This window comes from Rhinatrema bivittatum, chromosome 1 (genome assembly GCF_901001135.1).
Source record: "Rhinatrema bivittatum chromosome 1, aRhiBiv1.1, whole genome shotgun sequence".
Taxonomy (NCBI): Eukaryota; Metazoa; Chordata; class Amphibia; order Gymnophiona; family Rhinatrematidae; genus Rhinatrema; species Rhinatrema bivittatum.
In genome coordinates, this window is record NC_042615.1 from 831,720,826 (window position 1) to 831,742,445 (window position 21,620).

The 21,620-nt window shown below is 46.9% G+C and overlaps 1 protein-coding gene across 3 annotated transcripts in view; it reads left to right on the top strand.

Moving 5' to 3' along the window:
• LOC115079516 (long-chain-fatty-acid--CoA ligase ACSBG2-like) overlaps positions 1 to 21,620 on the top strand; it is a 133,283-nt gene that overhangs the window by 17,012 nt on the left and 94,651 nt on the right. For all 3 annotated transcript variants that reach the window (XM_029583161.1, XM_029583153.1, XM_029583165.1), the window contains exons 2-7: positions 4,801 to 4,919; positions 13,164 to 13,422; positions 14,870 to 15,153; positions 17,613 to 17,701; positions 18,346 to 18,466; positions 20,424 to 20,504. In XM_029583161.1, the coding sequence (XP_029439021.1) occupies positions 4,801 to 4,919; positions 13,164 to 13,422; positions 14,870 to 15,153; positions 17,613 to 17,701; positions 18,346 to 18,466; positions 20,424 to 20,504 (953 nt within the window). The remainder of the gene's footprint in view (positions 1 to 4,800; positions 4,920 to 13,163; positions 13,423 to 14,869; positions 15,154 to 17,612; positions 17,702 to 18,345; positions 18,467 to 20,423; positions 20,505 to 21,620) is intronic.

Sequence of the window (21,620 nt, forward strand, 5' to 3'; positions counted from 1 at the left end):
CACAAAATTGTTCAGAGTAGTTAAATCACAAGCAGATTGTGATAAATTGCAGGAAGACCTTGCAAGACTGGAAGATTGGGCATCCAAATGGCAGATGAAATTTAATGTGGATAAGTGCAAGGTGTTGCATATAGGGAAAAATAACCCATGCTATAATTACACAATGTTGGGTTCCATATTAGGTGGTACCACCCAAGAAAGAGATCTAGGTGTCATAGTGGATAACACATTGAAATTGTCGGTGCAGTGTGCTGCAGCAGTCAAAAAAGCAAACAGAATGTTGGGAATTATTAGGAAGGGAATGGTTAATAAAACGGAAAATGTCATAATGCCTCTGTATCGCTCCATGGTAAGACCGCACCTTGAATACTGTGTACAATTCTGGTTGCCGCATCTCAAAAAAGATATAATTGCGATGGAGAAGGTACAGAGAAGGGCTACCAAAATGATAAGGGGAATGGAACAGCTCCCCTATGAGGAAAGGCTGAAGAGGTTAGGACTTTTCAGCTTGGAGAAGAGACGGCTGAGTGGGGATATGATAGAGGTGTTTAAAATCATGAGAGGTCTAGAACGGGTAGATGTGAATCGGTTATTTACTCTTTCGGATAGTAGAAAGACTAGGGGACACTCCATGAAGTTAGCATGGGGCACATTTAAAACTAATCAGAGAAAGTTCTTTTTTACTCAACGCACAATTAAAGTCTGGAATTTGTTGCCAGAGAATGTGGTTAGTGCAGTTAGTATAGCTGGGTTTAAAAAAGGATTGGATCATTTCTTGGAGGAGAAGTCCATTACCTGCTATTAATGAAATTGGCAGCCACTGCTATAACTAGCAATGGTAACATGGAATAGACTTAGTTTTTGGGTACTTGCCAGGTTCTTATGGCCTGGATTGGCCACTGTTGGAAACAGGATGCTGGGCTTGATGGACCCTTGCTCAGATCTAGTTTGGCATTTTCTTAAGTTGCACAAAATACTTTTGTGAAATTGAAAATGATAAGACAACTCAGACCTTATTTGGAATTTCAAGCACTATGAATAATAGTGCATGGCACTATTTATTTCCATATAGATTATTCAATGCAATATATTATCTAGGGTTGCCTGGCAAGATGACTCGCAGATTACAGTTGATTCAAAATATAGCAGCCCGTATTATTATAGGCAGCTCATGAAAAACTCCGGCTACGCCACTACTGTGGGTTGAAATTGGTTGTCAGTGGTGCATGATGCAAATTTAAGTAGCTAAAAACGGCCTTCAAAGTGCTGAGAAGCTAGGGTCTACCGCATTTAAAAAGTGCTCTAAGATGGTAGGAGGTAGGGGGGAATTTAAGATCAGCAGGGAAATGTTTCCTGCAGTGGCCATCCACAAGACCCTTTTGGCACTACGGCTGTTCAATGGATCTTTCTCGGCTGCCAGACCAAGCCTATGGAGTGCCTTGCATGTGACTCGCGAGCAGAAAGCGGTTTGAAACAGGTCAGGAAAAAGTTGAAAAGATGGCTTACGTGAAGAGCCTTTATTAAATTATTTGAGCAGTGGGAGCGAGTGCAAGTGGATTACGGGGAAGCTCTTGTTCTGAGGGACATTTGTTGCATTGAATCTTGTGTTTAAAGGTTGTCCATCGCTTTGAGTGTTTTTTTAAATGTCTATAAATAAATAAAGTTACTATTTTCCTGAGCAATGTGCCCGTGTAGATTACTTGCGTATATTGACTGCTTCCCAATATCTGGAGTAAGGGACTGTAAACGTCTTAAAAGCGAAGTGCTGACTGGGTGAGGGGGTCTGGGTGAAAAGGGAGACTCCAGGTTGGAAAGCCAGGAGGGTCCTGATGACCTGCAGAAGGACTGAGTAAACTGGCAGACTACTTGGTAGAACTGCTCATTTCATTGTTAGAAAATCCCACGACTTACTCACGTAAAACCTGATTTATGAGGGAGGGGGGGTAAATGCATCTAAATCTGCTCACATATCACTTTAAAATTAGACATAAACATTCCCGGGTACACCAGTGGTGCATAGTTACCTGGCTGAGTGGCAGCTTTGCTACTTAAAGTCCGAGTTACCCAGCTATCTAGCAGCACTTATCTGGATACATTTGGAGTTATGCACCTAAGTAGCAACAAACTTACTATTCAGCCAGATAAGTCTTACAATGCTAAATCAGATAGCCGGCTAAGTCTAAAAGTGCTACTCATCTAGCTATCTGACTTAGGGTAATCGGTGCCGCTACTTAGCTGGATAACTCTGAATTTAACCAGATAAGCGCAAAAACGTGTTCATGCATTTTTTGCATGCGCTCACCTGCTTCCAGGTAGATTAATGCGGGTTTTATAACTTGAGTGCGTTATACGTGCAGGTTATTAAACACCGCAGCAGTTTTACGCATGCCCACGTATCTACGTGTATATGGGCGTGGGCGAGCATGTTTCCAAGTTATCCTCCCTGTGTGTCTGCACAGAATTTTACGCACATGCCAGTAGCACAGTCTTAAGAACATAAGAACATAAGAAATTGCCATGCTGGGTCAGACCAAGGGTCCATCAAGCCCAGCATCCTGTTTCCAACAGAGGCCAAACCAGGCCACAAGAACCTGGCAATTACCCAAACACCTAGAAGTTCCCATGCTACTGATGCAATTAATAGCAGTGACTATTCCCTAAGTAAACTTGATTAATAGCAGTTAATGGACTTCTCTTCCAAGAACTTATCCAAACCTTTTTTGAACCCAGCTACACTAACTGCACTAACCACATCCTCTGGCAACAAATTCCAGAGATTTATTGTGCGTTGAGTGAAAAAGAATTTTCTCCGATTAGTCTTAAATGTGCTACTTGCTAACTTCATGGAATGCCCCCTAGTCCTCCTATTATTCGAAAGTGTAAATAACCGAGTCACATCTACTCGTTCAAGACCTCTCATGATCTTAAAGACCTCTATGATATCCCCCCTCAGCCGTCTCTTCTCCAAGCTGAACAGCCCTAACCTCTTCAGCCTTTCCTCATAGGGGAGCTGTTCCATCCCCTTTATCATTTTGGTTGCCCTTCTCTGTACCTTCTCCATTGCAACTATATCTTTTTTGAGATACGGCGACCAGAATTGTACACAGTATTCAAGGTGTGGTCTCACCATGGAGCGATATAGAGGCATTATGACATTTTCCGTTTTATTAACCATTCCCTTCCTAATAATTCCTAACATTTTATTTGCTTTTTTGACTGCTGCAGCACACTGAGCTGACGATTTCAATGTATTATCTACTATGACGCCTAGATCTCTTTCTTGGGTGGTAGCTCCTAATATGGAACCTAACATCGTGTAACTACAGCTAGGGTTATTTTTCCCTATATGCAACACCTTGCACTTGTCCACATTAAATTTCATCTGCCATTTGGATGCCCAATCTTCCAGTCTTGCAAGGTCCTCCTGTAATGTATCACAGTCTGCTTGTGATTTAACTACTCTGAATAATTTTGTATCATCCGCAAATTTGATAACGTCACTCATCGTATTCCTTTCCAGATCATTGATATATATATTGAAAAGCACCGGTCCAAGTACAGATCCCTGAGGCACTCCACTGTTTACCCTTTTCCACTGAGAAAATTGACCATTTAGTCCTACTCTCTGTTTCCTGTCTTTTAACCAGTTTGTAATCCACGAAAGGACATCGCCTCCTATCCCATGACTTTTTAGTTTTCGTAGAAGCCTCTCATGAGGGACTTTGTCAAACGCCTTCTGAAAATCCAAATACACTACATCTACCGGTTCACCTTTATCCACATGTTTATTAACCCCTTCAAAAAAATGAAGCAGGTTTGTTAGGCAAGACTTCCCTTGGGTAAATCCATGTTGACTGTGTCCCATTAAATCATGTCTTTCTATATGCTCTACAATTTTGATCTTGAGGATAGTTTCCACTATTTTTCCCGGCACTGAAGTTAGGCTCACTGGTCTATAGTTACCCGGATCACCCCTGGAGCCTTTTTTAAATATTGGGGTTACATTGGCCACCCTCCAGTCTTCAGGTACAATGGATGATTTTAATGATAGGTTACAAATTTTAACTAATAGGTCAGAAATTTCATTTTTGAGTTCCTTTAGTACCCTGGGATGCATACCATCCGGTCCAGGTGCCTTGCTACTCTTTAGTTTGTCAATCTGGCCTACTACATCTTCCAGGTTGACAGTGATTTCGTTCAGTTCGTCTGACTCATCACCCCTGAAAACCAACTCCGGAACTGGTATCTCCCCAACATCCTCACTAGTAAACACAGAAGCAAAGAATTCATTTAGTCTTTCTGCAATGGCCTTATCTTCCCTAAGAGCCCCTTTAACCCCTCGGTCATCTAATGGTCCAACCGACTCCCTCACAGGTTTCTTGCTTTGGATATATTTAAAAAAGTTTTTATTATGAGTTTTTGCCTCTATGGCCAACTTCATTTCAAATTCTCTCCAGGGTTGCTTTGAATATTGCCCCTCCCTGTGTACGTCTGCTGTTCTGTCTGAGGATCCCTTTATGCCATGGGATCTCACTACCCACATTTCTGTATCCGGTCGGATAATTCCCGTGGGACTGATTTCAGAAGAAGCTGCTTGTCTGAAGGCAGGTTTGAGTGCTGCGTCCCCATCAGTTGGGTCTGGGAGATCCGCTGCCCCTCCCTGTGGACAGAAGTTCATAGAGCCCTGTCCCGTGACCCTCGGGGGGGCTACAGCAGGAACCGTGTTTGCTGTCTTGTCAGGATAAAGATATTATCTCGGTCTGGCTGTTACTCATGTGTTCTCCCTCTTTTCCTTCTCAGGAGGGAATGGGAGCAGCCGGGATAACTCGGGCAAGAGAGGAAGGAATCCGAGCATGGCCACCAAGCTCTCCCGCTTTCTGCACTCTGAAAGAGCCAGCGTTCACCCAGCAGCAGCCCTGGTAAGGAGCCGGGCGTTTCATACTCCTCTTTCCACACAGCACACGTCCTTTCGGATGCTTTGATTTAAAAAATCAGGATTGCTTTCTCCCTCTCGCCTCCAAAATCTGCTTCTCTGTATCTTGGAGATCTTCCGTGTCTTTGGCTTAGCGTGGAGGAGGAACCTGTGAACCAGGGAAGCCACTGCTATTCCTCCTGACCCTCCCTGGGTGTCACTTCACGGCCTCAGGCACAAACTAAAGGGGTCAGACATGTATCAAGCTGGGAAATGTTACCATGGGGAGAGGGGGGACATTTCAATTATATTTTACCCCTCCCTGGAAAAATATCAGGGCGGATTCCCTGCCATATTTTGTATCATGGAAAAAACTGTGCTAAAAAATATCCCCGGGAAAGGCTCACTGTTGTGTGGCGATGGCCCCACGGAACCTGGGGCCACCGTCATCTTACATGAGTCGACCCCGCCGCCGGTCAAGGTGAGCCAGGTGGCCCGAAAGTAAAAAAAAATGTAAAATATAATCACACAGCGATGACCCACCCCCTTCCCAAACCTCCCCCCTGCATCCAAACCCCACCCCAAGCAGCAGGCCCCCTCCAACATGAACCATAATCCTAGAGCCTGGTGGCTCCCTCGCACCCCCTTATATAGAAAATAGACCTTGGTGGTCAAGGGGGGGGGGGGGCCCAGACCATCCCCTTACCTCAAAAGTCAATCCACGGTGGTCTAGCGGCAACTTGGAGAGCCCCCTACTCAGGGCTGGTCGACGCCATTTTCCAGCCTTTGCCCTTATCATGTGATGGGGGGGCCGCTAGAGTCCCCAGGATTATGATTAATGTTGGGGGGGGGAGGGGTCTGGGAGGCCCTGCCTCTTGGCAAGGTTTGATACGAAGGGCGGTTCTTTTTGGGGGCAAGGTTGTGAGAGCCCTCTGGGGACAGGGAAATCCCCCGTACCTGAACGTGGTCGGCTCGGAAGTGCCCGAGAGGCGGAATAAAAATAAATAAAGAAATAAGCTTCTCTTTGCGGATCCTAGAGCCGACCTCATAGCTTGCATCTGAAAGGAAGAAGGAGCTCCAAGCACGCAGGGTGCGGCCTGGGGTGTTAACCTGCTGATGAAATATCAAGCTTCAGGGATAAAACTGGCCTTGCCTCCGTTGTTACAGAGTTGTGATTGGGGGAGAGAGACTTTCTCACCTGGTTGCACATTTCCACGCAGTAAAGAAAAGTTGCGTGAACCTGCCCTGCTCCTTGACCGTCCGGCCTTCTGCGAGGTTGCTACAGGTACTGGCAAGGCTGCGGTGCAAGAAACAGCAGCAATGGAGGCTTAGGTCAGCCCAATGGCCTAAAAATGGGAGAAAGAGCCTGGCAGACACGCAACAAGGAGAGAGGAGGAAAGAAAGCCCCTAAGGAAATGTACGAAGGGAAGGCAGAGAGTATTTTTCTTATGGATGTCCTTAAAAAGACTCAGAAGAACAGATCAGAAGGGGGTGGAAGTAACTATCCGAAGTCTTGTGCGGCTTACAGTAAAAGCATACAAAGAAAATGAACAAACACAACATAAAACAGAGACGAGTAACTTCTCGACAGCTTGGAGTCCTGCCAGGTAATTGTACCCTGGATTAGCCACTGCTGGAAACAGAATAGTCAGAAAATCAAATAATAAAAACAGAGTCTCCGCTATGTGTTTCCTACGTACGGCTTAAACAGATAGTGTAACTCGGTCCTTACTCGCAGACAGAAGAGACCGTGTCTACAAATCCAATCTTTATTAACCGGCAAAACAAATAACAGAGTCTTACTGTGCATAAACTGAAGATAACAGCGACCAGCGTAGTCTGGGTCTCAGAAATAAGGACAGGTAAAATGAGAATAATTCTGCAGGGTTGGCCAGGTTACCAGCTGATGCCACATAGTCTGACCAGAGATGACAGAAGACACAAGGAAACCTGCCCCCTTCCCGAACAACTTCAGGAACTGTCCACAACCAATGTTACCGTAAATTTATTTATTTACAATTATTTATTATCCACCCTTCCTATGTTCAGAGCGGAGTACAATATGAAACTATACAATCAAACGAGCAAGGTAGATGATTTATTGTAGGCAAAAAACTGCTGAAAAATTAAATAAGCAAAGTGTATGGTCCTCTGAAATGGACCACGTTTACCGTGGCTGCATCAGGAGGGACATCGACCTGAGAAACAAAACAGTAAGTAACCAAGAGTGACAGGTCCAGCGAAAGAGAAATACAGAGCGAATAAACAAAGTGGCAATATCAACAGCGTAATCGTACCTCAGATAGAGTCCCAAAGCCCAGATTCAAACAAATCCTGGGCTGTTGATGAAAGCCTTTTAACCCATGTCAAAGCAAAACCCATAGACTGTTAAAATTACAGAGGACCTTCAAAAGGCACCAAGGCGACACATGACCTAGTACAGCCAAACAGGAGGAAAGCCCAACGCAAATAGCCAACAGCAAGCAAAGGCTAGTGAAGAATATAAAAAGCCGACCAAGGCAACATAGAGACCTTAATGCCTACTAGAAGTGCAGAGCTATACAAACAGAGGTAGAAAGCACACAGACCCTTCTATCTCATGCTTAAGACCTCCTGGATGATGAGAGTGAAAAGAAAAAAAATCCAGCATTGTTCACGTTAGAGCAAGTATAGAGAAATCTCGCCTCCCTGAGCCCGGGGTATGCAGTGCTCACCAGTAACAAAAAACCCAAGGTCAGAAAGGAAATGCAGTACAGCCAACCTGTGCCTCACCTAGGGGGCTTCTAGGCACAACCGTCGAGTCCAACAGCAGCGTTCAAAAATGCGAGCTTTGATGGTAGAGATCTGGATGGGGTCTCCTGTTCTTATACTCTGATCTTTTTGGGGAAACATTAGTGGGGTCAGGCAAGTTCTCCGCTCTGAAATCCCCGTGGGGAAGGGAGATCCTAAAACATCCCCACTCTTCCTGAGTCCAAAAAATGCTTTAAAGCTTTAACTTCTGCTTTCAGGATCCATCACTGGTGCTTGCCCAGCTAGGGTTTAGAGCGGGCTCACAGGTCTTTCGAGCTTTCTCTCTATAAATTATAAGGAGGACCCTCAGGCAGGGCGTGCACTGGGAGGTGTCACCTCTGGGTGAAGCTGGCAGGCCTCACCAGAGTTTGGAAAAAAATACATCTTTCCTCCTTGACTGCTTCCTCACACTGAACCCCACGCTGTGTTAGCATGGCTGGGCTAAATAAGCGTTGAGGCATCCAGTCCAGACTCTCCAGGTGGGAGGGACTGAGGGGTACGGATGGCCTCTCACTGGAGTGTTATGATATAGGGAGAGTGACATCTGCTGGCCAGACCGGGAGGGTCTGCCACAATAACATGTATCACCCCCGATGAGCAATGTAAAACATATTTCCTCTGGGACACTGGATATATGAATTCAGCAATTGATCATGACATAGCACATGCATTACAGTGGCCTGGCCACAAGGGGAGTGGCCTCTATGCAATGCAACAGGTGTCTCCGCCCACTCTAGATTACACTGGGCAGCAATGAAAGTATTACTGACCTAAAAAGGTCCTACTCTGTAGTATCTTGATGTGCTGAACACGAATATGACCATGACAAGTTTTTATTGGCTCTCGTTTTGAAGATATTTAATATAGTTCACTTTCTATGTTTAGTCGTGTAAATTTATCCAGTAGGACTGTAAATAAGCCCAGAATGATATAATATTGCATCATATTGCATAATACCATCATGCACACATCATCTAGAGTGTATTACATCATAGAAACATAGATAGAAACATAGAAATGACGGCAGAAGGAGACCAAATGGCCCATCTAGTCTGCCCCGCAAATTTTCTCTCTCATACTTATCTGTTTCTCTTAGCTCTTGGTTCTATTTCCCTTCCACCCCCACCTTTAATGTAGAGAGCAGTGATGGAGCTGCATCCAAGTGAAATATCTAGCTTGATTAGTTAGGGGTAGAAGCCGCCGCAATAAGCAATCTGCACCCATGTTTATTTGTTTTACCCAGACTGTTATACAGCCCTTATTGGTTGATTTTCTTCTCCCATGCCGTTGAAGCAGAGAGCTATGCTGGATATGCATCGAAAGTGAAGTATCAGGCACATTTGGTTTGGGGTAGTAACCGCCGTAACAAGCCAGCTACTCCCTGCTTTGCGAGTGCGAACCCTCTTTTCTGGATGTGTGAAGTATCAGTTTTTCTTCTCCCCTGCCGTTGAATCAGAGAACTATGCTGTATATGCATTGAAAGTGAAGTATCAGGCTTATTTGATTTGGGGTAGTAACCGCCGTAACAAGCCAGCTACTCCCCTCTTTGTGAGTGTGAATCCTTTTTTCCACATTTCCTCTTGCTGTTGAAGCTTAGAGCGATTTTGGAGTCACAGTAAGCCTGTGTATGTTTATTTAATAAGGGTATTGACTCCAGGCAGTAGCCGTCATTCTGGCGAGTCACCCACTCTTCATTGGCAGCCTCTTGACTTTATGGATCCACAGTGTTTATCCCATGCCCCTTTGAAGTCCTTCACAGTTCTGGTCTTCACCACATCCTCCGGAAGGGCATTCCAGGCATCCACCACCCTCTCCGTGAAGAAATACTTCCTGACATTGGTTCTGAATCTTCCTCCCTGGAGCTTCAAATCGTGACCCCTGGTTCTGCTGATTTTTTTCCTTCGGAAAAGGTTTGTCGTTGTCTTTTGATCATTAACACCTTTCAAGTATCTGAAAGTCTGTATCATATCACCTCTGCTCCTCCTTTCCTCCAGGGTGTACATATTTAGATTCTTCAATCTCTCCTCATACGTCATCCGATGAAGATCCTCCACCTTCCTGGTCGCCCTTCTCTGTACCGCCTCCATCTTGTCTTTGTCTTTTTGAAGGTACGGTCTCCAGAACTGAACACAGTACTCCAGGTGAGGCCTCACCAAGGACCTGTACAAGGGAATAATCACTTCCCTTTTCTTACTCGATATTCCTCTCTCTATGCAGCCCAGCATTCTTCTGGCTTTAGCTATCGCCTTGTCGCATTGTTTCGCCGACTTCAGATCATTAGACACCATCACCCCAAGGTCCCTCTCCTGCTCCGTGCACATCAGCCTTTCCCCCCCCATCGAATACAGTTCATTCGGATTTCCACTCCCCATATGCATGACTTTGCACTTCTTGGCATTGAATCTCAGCTGCCATATCTTTGACCACTCTTCCAGTTTCCTTAGATCCCGTCTCATTCTCTCCACTCCTTCCGGCGTGTCCACTCTGTTGCAGATCTTAGTGTCATCCGCAAAAAGACAAACCTTACCTTCTATCCCGTCCGCAATGTCGCTCACAAAGATATTGAACAGGACCGGTCCCAAAACCGATCCTTGTGGTACACCGCTTAAAACCGCACTCTCTTCAGAGAGAGTTCCATTTACCATCACACATTGTCTTCTGTCCGTCAACCAATTTGCAATCCAGGTCACCACCTCGGCACTCACTCCCAAGCTTCTCGTTTTATTCACCAGTCTCCTGTGCGGAACCGTATCAAAAGCATTTTCTGATGCAATGCAGTTCTACTGCCATGCTGCTGCTGAGTAAGCTGACGTCAGCAGTGTACTATATGAAGCCCAGTCAGAAAGGGTGAGCATTGGAAATATTCATGCTGGCTGACTACTGCTGGACACTCCGCAGAGATGCTCCCGAACAGGTGTACAAGAGACAAGCAAAGAAATCTAAGACGTAGTCTATGACTTCATTTTTCAAACGGTATTAACCGTAGGTCTCCTACTATTGGCATACAATTCAAGATGTAATTATATTATTGCATATTACAAAAAAACTAGAGCCAATTTGGCATTTTCACGGTCACATTCGTGTTTAGTACATGGAAATGTATAAGAATTGACTAATTTCATTTCCGTAACATGACCTTTGTGAAGATTTGTTGCCCAGTGTTATTTTTGGAGTGCATCCATTTGCTCAGGTTTTGCTTTCTGGTGGTTTTTGATGGTGATGAAGACTCTAGCTATTCTGAGCAGGATCTCCACTGTTCACTGACTGATGCCCCGCTCTTTACTTCCCCTACCACTATGCTGGTCTCTCCTTCAAGGTCTGAGGCCCTTGCACTACAGAAGTGTTCTACCCGCTCTGAATTTCTTGCCACTACTGTACTTTAATACTGTCGCGCTCATCACAATTTGCTTCTGCAATGGACAATGGAGAAGGCCCGCTCACGGGTCAGGACCAGTCTGGTGGATTTTGGGGAGGGAACCTGTAAGAGAAGTTGATTTTTTGATCCCAGGTTTCGGCCTTGTCCCCCCCGCCTCTCTTGCTACATAGAGGTGCAGGCTCCAGGCCTCCTCAAACCCTTCTGGAGCTTGTTTCCCTCCCCCACGTTACATCCTATTCTACCCCCCAGCCCTCCCCTGATCCTTACCGAGCTAGCCCTGATGGTCCAGTGGAGCTCAGAGCCCCTCCTAGAGCTCCAGGCCTTGCACTACCATTTCTTAAAATGACGCCAGGCAGCTGAGATCCAGTGGGGAAAAAGTATAAAATCGGCCGACCCACACCATTCAGAAAACTGGTGGCAGCAGGCGGGGAGTATTTTACCACTGAGAAGAATAACGTGGGATTCACAAAGCTGCCTTACCAATTACCACAGGTTTGTGAGTCTTGTGGTACTTTTCCCCTTACATTGTAAGGCCTCTGAGGACAGGGAAATGCCTAAAATATCTGAATGCAATCCGTTTTAAAGGGACCGACCAGTCACAAAAAGTGAAATATAAATCAGATGATGGCCAAAAAAAAAGCAAGTGACCTATCTAGTTTGTCTGCAGACTGCTAAGGATATACTCCCGCTATCACCTGCACAATATGACTGCTACGAAGATCTCCCTACTCATCCAGGACAGTTTTGGTGTCTCTCTCCTTGACACTTGACCATCTTGGGTAGAAAAGCATTCAAGATCCCCAGGTAGTTCCCTCCCACATCCTCCTCCTCCCAAGCTTCTAACCATACAATTCAGTAATAATCTAAATAGTCGGCAATGTAGCATTGTTGTTGACTGGCCATCTGTCCTCTTCGGCCCCCTATGTAGCCTGCCAGACAGACCTGGCTATATGAGTGCCTGCCCGTCTGCTAGGCCTTCTGGTTATTTATGTACTTGCACTTCCCCAAGTCACCACCAGAGAGAGCCCTGGAACGTAGAGCAGGGTGGACTTCGGCCGCTCTTCAACCCAACTTTGTGCTCCAATATTTTTTCAGTACTTCTTCTTACTGACCTCTCAGCAGAAATGTCTGGCTTTGAGTTCACTGGAAGAGAGTGTGCAGTCCTCAGCAGAATTTGTGCAGGGCGTGGTCAGAGTGACCATCTCTTCTCCAAGGGTAAAAGGAGTGCTGTCCGGACGTTGCAAGTGCAACTCTGAGTCTCAGGCCATGACGATCTGCAGCAGGAGGCCCCTCATTTCTCCTCTTGCCATCCTGAGAGGCCATGGAGAGGATTGACAGATTAAACATCCATGGGTTAGGTTTTTCATGTCATCCAAAAGAAGACTCTACAGCAAAATGCTTCCAAAGACATCAGATCTCTCACTCTTTGAAATAAAGGAAATGGATAGGATACTTTAGCTCTCTCCCCCTCAAAAATGTCTTTATTCAAATGCGATTCAATGGGAGATGACATCGCAACATAGCAAATAGGAAATGTTGGCAGCAAAAGACCCAAGCAGTCCATCCCGTCTGCCCAGTATTTTATCCTTAGGATTATTGTTGCTCTGTGTGGTTACCCCAGTCAATAAGGGTTGTCCTTTTCTTCGTCTCCATCATTTAGCCACTCGGGATCCTCTGTATTTATCCCATGCCCTTTTGGATTCCATGAGTGCTCCTGCCCTGGCCCCTCACCATGTTTTCTGGGAGGCATCTGTGCATCCGGTACCCCTTCCGCGAAGTAACGCTTCCTGATGTTGGTCTGGACTCGACCCCCTTGGAGCTTCATACAGTTCTACAGTTTTCTTTCCCTTGAAGAAAGTTTGATTCCTGTGCATTATTAAAACCTGTCAGGTATGTATCATATCTCCCTGCCTCGTCTCTCCTCCAGTGTGTAGGTTCTTCATTGTGGTGCGCCTTCCAATCCCCCCCTGAAACGCTCCTCACAAGAACTTTTAGGTGTTGGCAAGTCTGTGCCTGAGAGCAGGGCCAAGATACCAGACCTTCTCTTTCTCTATCCTGAAGCTTGTGTCTTATCAAATTTCCCAGGCCTGCCATCTGTCCACGCTCCCCTCTACCAAGGACCAGGATATTCCAGAACAAAGCAAGAGGGCAGGAGGTGAGCTGGGAAAGAAACTGAGTGAGCGTACAAGGGCAGAGGAGCAAGAAGGAAGTGATGAGACCTCTAAGCACGAGCAGAGGAAGCTCGGGTCAGTGCCGATGCGGAACGATGTGGAATCGGCTCCCCGGCTTACGGGGGATAGGGGCTGGATTACGGATACAGAAGACATCCCCTCACCATTCAGAGGTAAGCAATGGGGAGAGGAGAAGGAAATCTACTCACCCAGGAGAAGGTTCGAGATGCAAAGCTGAGCTTTATTTAGGCAATGCGTTATCTCTTGTCCTAGCAATATCCTACACTTTTAATAGGAACATGAAGTAGCTGGGAGGGTGGTGGGAAAGGGAACGTTTGTCAGCTTCTCCTCCTCAGTTGATAATACAGTTGGAAGCCCGTACTATGAACCTTTCTTTATAACCCCACCCCTTCCAAACTCACCAAGCCCATTCTCAGCCTCTGCTGGGGGCCATGCCCCAGAGCACCTTCCAGGGGGCCTGAAATCTGCCCACTAGGTGTCACCCTGCCTCCCACCAGGAGTTAGAAACGCGGCCTTCACAGCATCCACTGCTCTGGCTGGAATCACCTTCTTCAGGGCCGTGACCTGGAGAAACTGAGTCTGACATCAGTGCCAGACACAATAATTTAAATAAATGCTCAGAACAGAACTGCTGTAATATGAATGGGTCAAGGAGAATGAGGATTGAGCTAAGACCCATGGTCTTGGCAATGAAGAGGTCAGTGAAGGATTTGGTGAGAGGTTTCTGGGGAAGTTCTAGAGCAAACTCAGAATGCCTTGAGATGAAAGAAAGTCAAGACAGAGAACGCGGATGGCACATTCAGGCAGCTTGGATGCCGGAGGGAGGTTGGCTGATAGAAAGGCAGGTAGGGTCCAATGAAGGTTTTTTCAGGGGCGGTGTGATCCCAGCATGTTTGCAGGAAGAGGGACAGTTGCAGCGGCAAATGACCGATTAAGGATGTGACCAATGGAGGGGATGACAGCAGGGCAGATGGGACTGAGGAGCTGGGTGGAAACGGGGTCAGAGGAACAAGTAGCAAGTTTGGAGGAGGAGACAAGATTAATTTATATATTGCAAACGCCTAATATTCTGCATCTTCCAGTAGCAGAGCCGCTTCCTCCTCATGATTTCAGGGGCAGGGGCAGTGAATGAAGTCGGGGCAAAGGGGGGAGGTCTGGGGGAGAATTCAGATTAAGCTTGGGAATCTTTAATGGAAGACGTCACCCATAGTCCAGGCAGAGAGTGAAGAGGAGGAAGAGAGTGAGGCAGAGGCAGTTTGAAGAGGCAGGTAAGTTTGCTAAAGAGACCTCAGGGATTGGAGGTAAGGGATTTTGTTGGATGGAAGGAAGTGAGCATGAATCTGAAATGCATGAAGTCATTCTGCCAACATCATCCATCATCCTCATTTCTATGTTAAAAGACGAAAGCTTGAAAAGAGAGACTCGGTACTGAATGGCCATCCCTCCCACCCTCCCTCTCTCTCTCCCTCCCTCTCTCCCTCTCTCCCTCTCTCCTCTCTCTCTCTCTCCCTCCCTCTCTCCCTCCCTCTCCCTCTCTCCCTCCCTCCCTCTCTCCCTCTGTCTGTCTCTCTCTCCCTCCCTCCCTCTCTCTGCTCCCAGGTGGCTTGTCCTCGGTTGCTCTGGAGGACCATTCCATAGCATCAAAGCTGGCACCAGCGGACAGCCTGTGGACGACAGAGAAGGACAGGGCAGTGAGACTACGTATGGCACAGACGGGGTATGGGGCAGAGCCTCCTATCACCGTGCACGAGCTCTTCCAGCAGACCCTGCAGCGTTACAGCAACTGGCCGGCACTGGCAGCAAAGAGAGACGGACAATGGGAAACCATCACATATCTGCAGTATTACCAGCAGTGCCGGGCAGCAGCCAAAGGTTTCTTAAAGGTGAGCTCCCCTCTTTACCTTTCTCTAAAGGGGGAGGGCTAAAAAGCTACCCGAAGGCGAGTCCATTGCCCCTCCCTCCCTTTCTCTGTACAGGTGAGGTATAAAGTTACCCAAAGGTGAGTCCATTGCCCCTCCCTCCCTTTCTCTGTACAGGTGAGGTATAAAGTTACCCGAAGGCGAGTCATTTCCTCCCCCTCCCTTTCTCTGTACAGGTGAGGTATAAAGTTACCCAAAGGTGAGTCCATTCCTCCTCCCTCCCTTTCGCTGTACAGGTGAGGTATAAAGTTACCCGAAGGCGAGTCCATTCCTCCTACCTCCGTTTCTCTGTACAGGTGAGGTATAAAGTTACCTGAAGGCGAGTCCATTCCTCCTCCCTCCCTTTCTCTGTACAGGTGAGGTATAAAGTTACCCGAAGGCGAGTCCATTCCTCCTCCCTCCCTTTCTCTGTACAGGTGAAGTATAAAGTTACCCGAAGGCGAGTCCATTCCTCCTCCCTCCCTTTCTCTGTACAGGTGAAGTATAAAGTTACCCGAAGGCGAGTCCATTCCTCCTCCCTCCCTTTCGCTGTACAGGTGAGGTATAAAGTTACCCGAAGGCGAGTCCATTCCTCCTACCTCCCTTTCTCTGTACAGGTGAGGTATAAAGTTACCCGAAGGCGAGTCCATTCCTCCTCCCTCCCTTTCTCTGTACAGGTGAGGTATAAAGTTACCCGAAGGCGAGTCCATTCCTCTCCCCTCCCTTTCTCTGTACAGGTGAGGTATAAAGTTACCTGAAGGCGAGTCCATTCCTCCTCCCTCCCTTTCTCTGTACAGGTGAGGTATACACGTACCCGGAGGCGAGTCCATTCCTCCCCCTCCCTTTCTCTGTACAGGTGAGGTATAAAGTTACCTGAAGGCGAGTCCATTCCTCCTCCCTCCCTTTCTCTGTACAGGTGAGGTATAAAGTTACCTGAAGGCGAGTCCATTCCTCCTCCCTCCCTTTCTCTGTACAGGTGAGGTATAAAGTTACCCGGAGGCGAGTCCATTCCTCCTCCCTCCCTTTCTCTGTACAGGTGAGGTATAAAGTTACCCGAAGGCGAGTCCATTGCCCCTCCTCCCTCCCTTTCTCTGTACAGGTGAAGTATAAAGTTACCCGAAGGCGACTCCATTCCTCCTCCCTCCCTTTCTCTGTACAGGTGAGGTATAAAGTTACCTGAAGGCGAGTCCATTCCTCCTCCCTCCCTTTCTCTGTACAGGTGAGGTATAAAGTTACCTGAAGGCGAGTCCATTCCTCCTCCCTCCCTTTCTCTGTACAGGTGAGGTATAAAGTTACCCGAAGGCGAGTCCATTCCTCCCCCTCCCTTTCTCTGTACAGGTGAGGTATAAAGTTACCCGGAGGCGAGTCCATTCCTCCTCCCTCCCTTTCTCTGTACAGGTGAGGTATAAAGTTACCCGGAGGCGAGTCCATTCCTCCTCCCTCCCTTTCTCTGTACAGGTGAGGTATAAAGTTACCCGAAGGCGAATCCATTGCCCCTCCCTCCCTTTCTCTGTACAGGTGAGGTATAAAGTTACCCGGAGGCGAGTCCATTGCCTTTCCCTCCCTTTCTCTGTACAGGTGAGGTATAAAGTTACCCGGAGGTGAGTCCATTCCTCCTCCCTCCCTTTCTCTGTACAGGTGAGGTATAAAGTTACCTAAAGGCGAATCCATTCCTCCTCCCTCCCTTTCTCTGTACAGGTGAGGTATAAAGTTACCCGAAGGCGAGTCCATTCCTCCCCCTCCCTTTCTCTGTACAGGTGAGGTATAAAGTTACCTGAAGGCGAGTCCATTCCTCCTCCCTCCCTTTCTCTCTATAGGTGAGGTATAAAGTTACCTGAACGCAAGTCCATTCCTCCTCCCTCCCTTTCTCTCTATAGGTGAGGTATAAAGTTACCCGAAGGCGAGTCCATTCCTCCCCCTCCCTTTCTCTGTACAGGTGAGGTATAAAGTTACCTGAAGGCGAGTCCATTGCCCCTCCCTCCCTTTCTCTGTAGTGGAAGGGGTGAGGGGTGTATGAAGTTTCTCTCCCCGCCTTTTCTCTGCAGAGAGGAGGAACAGATCGGATAGCAGTTCTTATATGAGGGATTTTTCAAGTGATTGATACGTTCAGTGAAAAGGTCATGAAAGGCACTAAACTCACATGGACCATTGCCTGGCTGCTGATTGGAGTTCATAGATACTGGGGCTATGAAACAGTTATCACCATAGCACATGTGGCCATACGAATGACAGGGATGGAGCAGCAGACCAGCAGCATGCTATGGGTCTTGGGGTGAAGCACCTATTGAATGATTCAGCTTTAGGTACTAATCATGATAGCTGTGTCAGTGACCAGGCCAGTGCATGTAAGGCCAAGTTATTAAGGTAGAAAAACAAAACAAGAAAGCCCGCCCGCTGGTTTGGGGAAGGTTCTGTAACGTTTCTGTCTTTGTGATCTCTTGTAGCTTGGCCTAGAACGTTTCCATGGCGTCGGTATCCTGGGCTTCAACTCCCCAGAGTGGCTGATTGCGGATATTGGCGCCATCATGGCAGGGTAAGAGCGCTCTCTCTGTCTCCCGCTTCCCTAGGCGGCAGTCAGTGCATGGAGACCGGGTCACGCATTTCTTGCCGCCTGATGTTGTAGGAACGTACTCTCTGCTCTTTGCTCCTAGAGATGCTGTCTCGGAAACAGAAACACATCTCGGACAATTGGTGGTGACCTTCCTTTCGCTCAGCATCGTAACATAAGAAAGGTAGAAGGTACACCAGAGGTTGATCATCTGTAACCTTCTCCTAGTGGTGATTCTGTGGATAACAGCAAGTAATGTCTCCCAGTGGAAGAATTCCCTTGATCTCCACCAAAATAGTGTTCTCTTTCTTTACAGAAGGGGGAGACGAGAATGAGGGGAGCGCTTGGCGCCTTCCTTAAATGATCATCTTCCCATTAACAGACTATAAACAAACCCATTAGTAGGGAAGAGTTACCATTATAATTGCGATGCAGTTTGAGGTTTATAATAACTTGTGGGAGGTCCCTTTCCTTTCCCTGGAATCGGATAAGGCTAGTCACCCATTCAGCTGGAAACCGGAGATACTGAGCAGACGTTTGTTAGCGATAAGAGCTGAGATCATCGGCTACTTCTCCATGACCTCCCTCCCGTGTTTCATTTTCTCTCTCTCTCTCTTTCCTGCTCTCAGGGGTTTTGCTGCTGGGATTTATAGCACAAGCTCCCCGGAGGTTTGCCAGCACATGGCAGAGAACTGTGAAGCGAACATCCTGGTGGTGGAGGATCACCAGCAGCTCACTAAAATCCTACAGGTAATCCTACAGGTGCCCCGAAGCTCTCCCTGCCCCCCCCCCCGACTCTGACTACTGCTGCTGGACTCATAGAAACATAGAAATGACAGCAGAAGAAGACCAAATGGTCCATCCAGTCTGCCCACTAAGCTTTCACACTTATTTTTTTTTTACTTATGTTACTCTTGTCCCCGGGAAGCCAGGAAAACACAATTCTCAGTTACATGAGTTAGGGAGACTGGATTCCCGTGTTACTCGGTCCCCATCCTCCCTCAGTGTAAGTATAACACACCTTGTAATTACAAGTGAACAAATAAAGATAATAAACTATTTCTTTTATTTTCCTGTGGTTGGAGGCTCTGTATTCCTGGAACAGCCTCACAGGTGCCTATGCCCGTGCCAGAGCTGAAGAGAAGCACTTGGTGCAGAAAGTTGCAGGCTGGTGTTGTGTTGTGTTGTGAAGGGGCTGAAGTAGCTCAGGTGGTCCGGTTAAAAAAAAACCCAAAGATACACACATGATGCAAAAAAACCCCCACAAATTAAATATTGCAACTCAAAAAGTAAACATTTAAACAGTAATGGGATTAAGTAATGTTTATAATCACCTTTTACCATTATATCAAAAGAACTCGTGTATTGAATAAATAGTGCCCCAGATGTGGTGTTAAAAAGGTAATCTTAGCTTAAACCATTGTAAAAAAAACCACTGAAATAATGCTGAAATTTTATTAATCAATTTACAAAAGCAAAAAAGCAAAAAACAACATTTTTTTAAAATTGTTAGATTAGAAATTAGAGCCTGCAACAAAACTTTCCAGAAGAAATATTTGTAAAAGAGCTTAAAAGGCCACCCCAGAGGCCCTGTTTTCCTGGACACAGCTGGTTTCATCAGGGGACAGCTTCACAATCAGGGCTGGTACAAGAATATTTGGTACTCGTCCCCTACCCCAGCTTTCCTCCCTTCTCCGGCGGTACTGGTTCTGGCACAGCACCTCTCTAGGGCGCGTGCTGACTGGATTTTGAGGCCCCCAATATTAAGGTGCTCTAGGCAGCCACGCAGTTTGCCTAATGGAAGCCCGGGCCATGTTGGCAATAAAAGACAGTAATCATGTGGCATTAACTCCACAGAGCAGTTTCATACTTCAAGAACATCATCACTTGCTCTCCATAAGAAAGGATGGGAGAGCGCGACCTCTGGCTGGCCCGAACCTATGGAATACACTCCCCGAACCCCTAAGACTCCAGAGCAATATAAAACTATTTAAAAAAAACACCTCATGACCTGGCTGTTCCAACAAACTTATAGAGACGGCATAGGCTAAACAGCACCAACACAATTACCTCCCAACACACTCTCCATCTTCAGTCCCTCGTACTAACCAAGTCTCTATTGTATATTGTAAATACGTTCTAAAGTTCTTACTGATCCGTTGTCTCTTTTCCTTTCCTCTTACTAAACAGAAAAACCAGATTATTCTAATCCCGCTCTCACATCACCCTCACTAATACGTGCAAACCGATCCCATTTATAGTCATTCCATAAGAATTTACATTACCTTGGTATTATTATTTATTGTCTGTGTTACTGTTCAACTGCTATTTGCCCAACTTGGAAACTTCCAAGATACTTTTGTTGTAATCCCCTGAACTGACCACAGATTGTAACCCTCCATATGTTCTTTCGTTATACATGTGAAATGTTATATGTATTGTTGTTATACTTGTAAGGCGTTGTGAAGGCCAGTACCAAACAACGGTATATTAAAATATCCAAATAAAAATAAAAAAATAAAATAAATAAAAAAGCTTGCAGGGTAATTTTAAATGTGATGACTGCTTCTGTCTGGTACAGCAGGTAATTTTTTATAGAAGAGGCTTCCATATAGTCCCTTAACAAAGCATTATAAGAGCACCAACAGCACCCAGCTTATTATTTATAGTGAGAACTGATATCCTGCTCCTTGTGTTTGTTGTTCAGATCCAACACAAGTTGCCCCAACTCAAAGCTATTATCCAATATCATGGAGAGCTGCAGGAGAAGAGACCCAACCTCTATACGGTAAGAGAGAGTCAATGTGCTTGTCCTCCTCATCTTCTTCTTATACAGGAGCTGCAGGAGAAGAGACCCAACCTCATGGTGTATTAGTGGTAAGGGACAGTTTTGCAGAAGTCATTTTGATGGCGCATGTGAAGGGTTAATTTAGCTCTTTATAAAAGAGAAAACCAGTTATGTTGATTCATAGATATAGGATGCAGCTTTGTGCTTGAGCTCACTGAAAAACTTACTGGGGTAGATTTTCAAACCGCGCGAATTGGCGTACTTTTGCTGGCGCATCAGGCGCCAGCAAAAGTACGTGGGATTTTAGTAGATACGCGCGTAGCCGCTAAAATCCTGGATCGGCGCACGCAAGGCTATTGATTCCGTATAGCCGGCGTGCGCTGAGCCGCGCAGCCTACCCCCGTTCCCTCCGAGGCCGCTCCGAAATCGGAGCGGCCTCGGAGGGAACTTTCTTTTGCCCTCCCCTCACCTTCCCCTCCCTTCCCCTACCTAACCCACCCGCCCGGCCCTGTCTAAACCCCCCCCCCTTACCTTTGTCAGGGGATTTACGCCTCCCGGAGGGAGATGTAAATCCCCGCGCGCCAGCGGGCCGCTTGCGCGCCGGGACGCGACCTGGGGGCGGGTACGGAGGGCGCGGCCACGCCCCCGGACCGCCCTGGGCCGTAACCACGCCCCCGGGCCCACCCCCAAAACGCAGCGCCGACCAGGCCCGCCCCCGACACGCCCCCCTCAGAAAACCCCGGGACTTACGCGAGTCCCGGAGCTCTGCGCGCGCCGGTAGGCCTATGTAAAATAGGCCTACCGGCGCGCAGGGCCCTGCTCGCCTAAATCCGCCCGGATTTAGGAGGATTTAGGCGAGCAGGGCCCTGCTCGCCTAAATCCGCCCGGATTTAGGAGGATTTAGGCGAGCAGGGCTCTGAAAATCCACCCCACTGTGTTGCAGTCATTCCTTCCTCCTAGTCTGATAAGAAGCAGCCTGAAGACTTCAAGGTCATAGAGAAATACAAAGTATAAGATGGAGGCATTACCTAGTCAGAAAATAAGAAAACCACTTAGATGTGAAAATAAACAAGATGGCAGTTAGGGACTTTCCTTGGTGCTCAGTGGAGAGTAATA